General features: G+C 32.7%; 1 protein-coding gene across 1 annotated transcript; it reads left to right on the top strand.

Annotated features, from left to right (window-relative positions):
- Positions 1–1,133: 1,133 nt before the first annotated feature.
- LOC131627602 (E3 ubiquitin-protein ligase PUB24-like) lies at positions 1,134–2,874 on the top strand. The gene has a single exon (XM_058898443.1). The coding sequence runs from the start codon at positions 1,222–1,224 to the stop codon at positions 2,455–2,457; it is 1,236 nt and encodes a 411-aa protein (XP_058754426.1). The 5' UTR covers positions 1,134–1,221; the 3' UTR covers positions 2,458–2,874.
- Positions 2,875–5,473: the final 2,599 nt, after the last annotated feature.

Raw genomic sequence — 5,473 nt, 5'->3', positions numbered from 1 at the left:
TTGTGACAATGAAAGTTAGTTCAGTTGCAAGTAGTTGATTCATATTTGCCATAACTTAAATTAATAATGTGAGAATTCCTTAGAACTTGAAGTAAGCTTGAAATATGTTCTTACTTGGTAAATTATTTAAAAATCTGAATTTATTTGTTTTGATTTTTTTAACCTAAAAATAATACAATACACAATTTACAAAATAATTTTTTTTCTAATTAATATCTTAACTTGCGTCTTAATTGCAAAATTAATGGGATGAAATGTTCCCTTACTCTAATGTAGCAACACTTTAGCTGAATAAATTTAATCTCCAAACTAAATACAAACACTAGTATTTCTATTTAAAGGTCTCATAGAGATATTGTTTAAAGATTTTAAATTTAATAAATATTTCATAAGTAAATTAATTATTCTAATTTGGAATATATTTAATACAAAAAATTTAAAAAAAAACATAGTTTTATTTATTCGAAAAATTTATTATTTCAATTTTTAATATATTAAATATTAATATTTAATAAATAAAAAATATATTTTTTAAACTTTGTACCCTAGAAACACTCGTTAGCATTTCTCTTATATTAAATATTTTTATAATTAATAGTAATATATATATATATATATATATATATATATATATATATATATATATATATATATATATATATATATATATATATATATATATATATATATATATATATAATTTGAGAATGAAATTATATTAATAAATTTTTTTCAAATAAATACTTATAAAAATATATGAAATATTAATTTATTATTTTTTAATAGACAATTGATATAAAATCGAAGTATAAGAGATTCTCCAACCGCGCGAATGCAAAACACAAAATTTCTACTACTTATAAAAAATATTGATTTATTGTAATTAAATACGTTAGCTTCATTAACTTCTCACCTATAATTTTGTATATATTTTATATTATTTTAAAGGAAGTATGTCGCTTACACACTTTGACCTTAGACCAAAAATATTCACAAAAAATCTCACTCTCTCTACCATAATTATTGAAACTAAAAATAATACTACATAATATTATTATCATTATTATTAATTATTAAGCCGCGTTCTTCTACCAAATTTTCAAATATCTACACTATTCAAACCTTTCAATTTCATAGACCATAGACAAACGCACACTTATATAAAACATCCACATTTTTATTCACCAAATTCAACAACCAAATCATTCAACACTTTCACATATGGACGACATTGAAGTTCCACACTTTTTCATTTGCCCAATCTCTCTCCAAATCATGAAAGATCCAGTTACTGCTATAACAGGCATAACCTACGATCGAGACAGCATCGAACATTGGTTACTCCGAAACAAAAACACAACATGTCCGGTCACAAAACAACCTCTTCCTCTAGATTCTGATTTAACACCGAATCATACACTCCGTCGATTGATTCAATCATGGTGCACGCAGAATGCTTCGCTCGGTGTCGATAGGATTCCTACACCGAAGCCGCCTCTCACGAAAGCTCATGTCGAGAAACTTCTCAAAGGAATGAAAGATCCTAAAGTTCAGCTCAAGAGTTTAATGCAGTTGGAGTTACTTGCTGCGGAGAATGAGAGGAATAAGAAGTGTTTGTTGGAAAACGGTGTCCCGAAAGCGATGATCATGTTCGTGTATGATTGTTATAAAAAAAGCGAAATCGTGGAAGGAATCGAAGAAGCTCTTAGTTTTTTACAATTTGTTAAGCTTCCAAACGACAAAGCTAAGAGTCTTTTATCAGAAAACAATGAAATATTAGATTGTTTAACATGGATATTAGATTTACCTTCTGAAATGAAGAACTCGGTAGCTGTGAAATCTCATGCGGTTTTGGTGCTTAAAAGATTCATCAACAACTGTGATTCCATTGTTCTAGAGAGATTAAAACCAGACTTTTTCAAAAGCGTTGTAAAATCTTTAAAAACCGGTGTAATAACTCAACAAGGTTTATGTGCAGCTTTACATGTTTTACTATGTTGTTGTCCTTTGGGAAGAAACAGGTTAATGATGGTTGAAGCTGGTGCAGTTAATGAACTGATAGAGATTGAATTGATGTCGATACCAGAGAAGCGAATCACGGAGCTAACTTTCGGTATTTTGTTTCATTTGTGTTCTTGTGCTAATGGGAGGTTTCAGCTTTTGAGTCATGAAGGTTCGATTGCGGTGTTGACAGAGAGAATCTTGAAGGGTTCAATGGCGGTTGATGATAGAGCGGTGTTTATACTTTCTTTGATAAGTAAATTTTCGGCTACTAAGACGGTTTTGGAAGAGATGTTAAAAGTTGGAACTGTTTCTAAGCTTTTTATTTTGCTTCAAGCTGATCATGCTAAGTATTTGAAGGATAAAGTTATGGAAATATTTAAGGCTCATTCTGAGGTTTGGAAGAATTCTCCTTGCTTTCCTCAAGATTCTTGTTATGCTAGTTTGCATAGATGAAATTAATTGATGAAAATTATGCAATAATATAGTTGATTTCAATGTTAAGATCTTGAAGAAGTACTATTTTTTGTATTGTGTTTGTGGTAGATGCACTCAAGTGTGAGATATAGTAAAGTATATTTTAAGATAACATTATACAACCTTATATAATAAAGTATAATCTCATTCTTTTTATTGTTGTTTTCATTTGTTTGATGGTAAATGAACTTCAAATAAATTATGATCCATCTTTGATGTGTTGAAGAGGAAGAACTGTGTAGAGACAAGTTTTCAAGGAAAAGGAAATTGTATGTGGGCCTAAATATTAAATGAAACTGTAGGAGGTGATTGTAGATAATAAGACTTGATTAAGTTGGACTTTGAATTTGGCTTTTGACTCATTCAATTGAAATTATATTTGGACTACATGATAAATGCATAGAATGAGATTTTTAGTACTATGTTATATTATAAGCAAAATATATTTTTTTTTAAATTTATTGAATAAATTTAAAAATGTAATATTTTATATATAATAGTGACTAGAGATTAATTAATTTTATCACAGAAGTTAATTAGGTTAGTTACCAGCATAAACCAACTTAGGTGTTAGTTACTAACTAGTTAATCTATGAGATAGTTTATAAAAAGTGTAAGCATATCATGTAAGATTAATTTATTATTATTGAATACATCGGTTCTTGAGTGTGTAAAATTCACATTTTGAGAGTAATCGTACCTGATCAGACTGGATCTCCAATGACCTTTAACTGTTGGACTTTAAGTGAATGGGGAGTGTACATGCAAGGTACTTCGATGCCAAAGTAAGAAAGAGAACAAAGGAGTGGAAGTACATAGAATGGGTGAGAGTGAATGAATATCTGACCCTCTAGTGAAAGAGGGTATGTATAGCCCTAGTGTGGGGCCAAGATTTCTCTATTTTGGGCTGGATTGTTGGTAGCCCAAAACATAAGAAACTGCCAAGATGCCACATGGAAGGGCAGAGTCAGCCAAATGACTCATATCTTGGTTGAGCCGACCGTAGGGTTCTGAGGTGATGACCGAGATTCCCGCTGAAGGTGACCACGTGCTCTTCGTGGAGCACGTGGGGTTGAAGCTCCAATGGTCATCAAGGGAAGCAGACGTGTTTGGGCTTGGATCTTGAATTGGGCATGCTCGTGCTTGGGCCTGCTCGACCCAGTCCAAAACAGGAGCCCCCAAGTCGTTGCTTCTGTTAGAAGAAATGACTTTGAATCATCTTGGTTGCCGGGGAGGACCATGCAGACTCTGAGATTACGTTCATGATGACAAGTTTCGCTTGAGCCCTTGGCCAAAGGGACTATAGGCTTGTTTCCCGGAGGAGAGTCGAGATGACACCCCCGATTTGGTGAGTTTTTGGAGTTGAGATGGATGTCCTCGGGGCTATGCCGGGGAGCTAGATCCACGGTGTATATGGTCTTTCGTGGACAAGGCTTATGAGAAAAGAAGTTTCTTTTAGTTGGAATTCAAAGTGTAAGCGAAGTTTCGAGAAACTGAAGGAGAAGTTAACTACCTCTCCGGTATTAGTTATTCCAGATTCGAGTCGATCATATGAAGTTTTTTGTGATGCTTTTAAGAAAGGTCTGGGTGGAGTACTAATGCAAGATGAACAAGTTGTAGCTTATGCAAGATGGGGAAGTCGTAGCTTATGAATCACGACAACTGAGACCGCATGAAGAGAATAATCCCACTCATGACCTTGAACTCGCAACAATTATTTTCGCACTTAAGGTGTTACGGCATTATTTGTACGACGTTCATTTTGAGATATTTAGTAATCATAAGAGCTTGAAGTATCTCTTTGATCAGAAAGAAATCAATATGCATCAGAGGAGGTGGATGGAATATCTTAAGGATTTTGATTTTGATCTGAAGTACCATCCCAGTAAGGCTAACAAGGTGGCAGATGCTCTAAGTAGGAACGAGATTCGCATTTCCGAGCTAATGATGTTGGAATTTGATCTCTTGGAGAAGTTCAAAAATCTTGATCTACAGTTTTAGTGGGCACGAACAAGTGTGTGGATTAGCAATCTGAATGCTGTGAATGAATTGCGAGTAAGGAACAGTCAGGCGCAGTGGTCGGATGCCGAATTGCAAGCAAATATAAGTCTTCCGGATTTCTTCCAAGCATCCGATGGAGTTATTTTGTTTAAAGCAAGGGTTTGTGTACCCAATGATATAGAAGTGAGAATATTGATTTTGGATGAATCCCACAAGAGCAGATTCACCATTCATCCCGGATCGACTAAGATGTTTCAAGACTTGAAGAAGAGTTTTTGGTGGCCCGGTATGAAAAGGGACGTTGCGGATTATGTGGAGCAATGTATGGTTTGTCAACAAGTAAAGAAAGAACAAGACCCAGTGGTATGTTGCAATCGTGTTCCTATATAGAAGTGAGATAGCATATCCATAGACTTCATAGTGGGACTACCTCGTACATTGGTTTCTATGGGAATTGGGCCCTAAAAATCCATAGTCCGATTGAGAGGTAAGCATGATCTCGCCAAGCATTGTTCCCCTTTTTCAACCGAAGTAAAACAGATTTTTTGTAATAGAATAACTAATTTGTCTAATTTATATATTATTCTATATAATCATAAGTCCATGTTTTTAACATTGTTTTCAAATTTATATATACGTTAACACCGTTTTTTCATCAATAATTTTATTGGATGAATTTGAATAAAAAGGCTTTTATATCTATTTTTTCAAACATTCGAGAAAAACAAAAAATAAATTGAAACTAAGAACTTCGTATAAGCCCCCATATTAAACCATATATCCAATAAACCACCAATAAAACTATATGTCTATCATTAATTCATAACTTGATCGAAATAAATTCTTTCAAAATCTTAAATAGTAATCCCATCGTTTTTTATTTAAATTTATTTTTACTCTTTCAAAAATATGGTTAATTTTACTAGATTATGGACTATATTTCATTAATGGTACTTGGGATACAAATTAAAAAAATTATAAACAAAGAATAATA

This window comes from Vicia villosa, unplaced genomic scaffold (assembly GCF_029867415.1).
Source record: "Vicia villosa cultivar HV-30 ecotype Madison, WI unplaced genomic scaffold, Vvil1.0 ctg.000371F_1_1, whole genome shotgun sequence".
NCBI classification, from domain to species: domain Eukaryota; kingdom Viridiplantae; phylum Streptophyta; class Magnoliopsida; order Fabales; family Fabaceae; genus Vicia; species Vicia villosa.
Note: the sequence above shows the minus strand (reverse complement) of the source record. Positions and strands in the feature narration are given on the sequence as shown.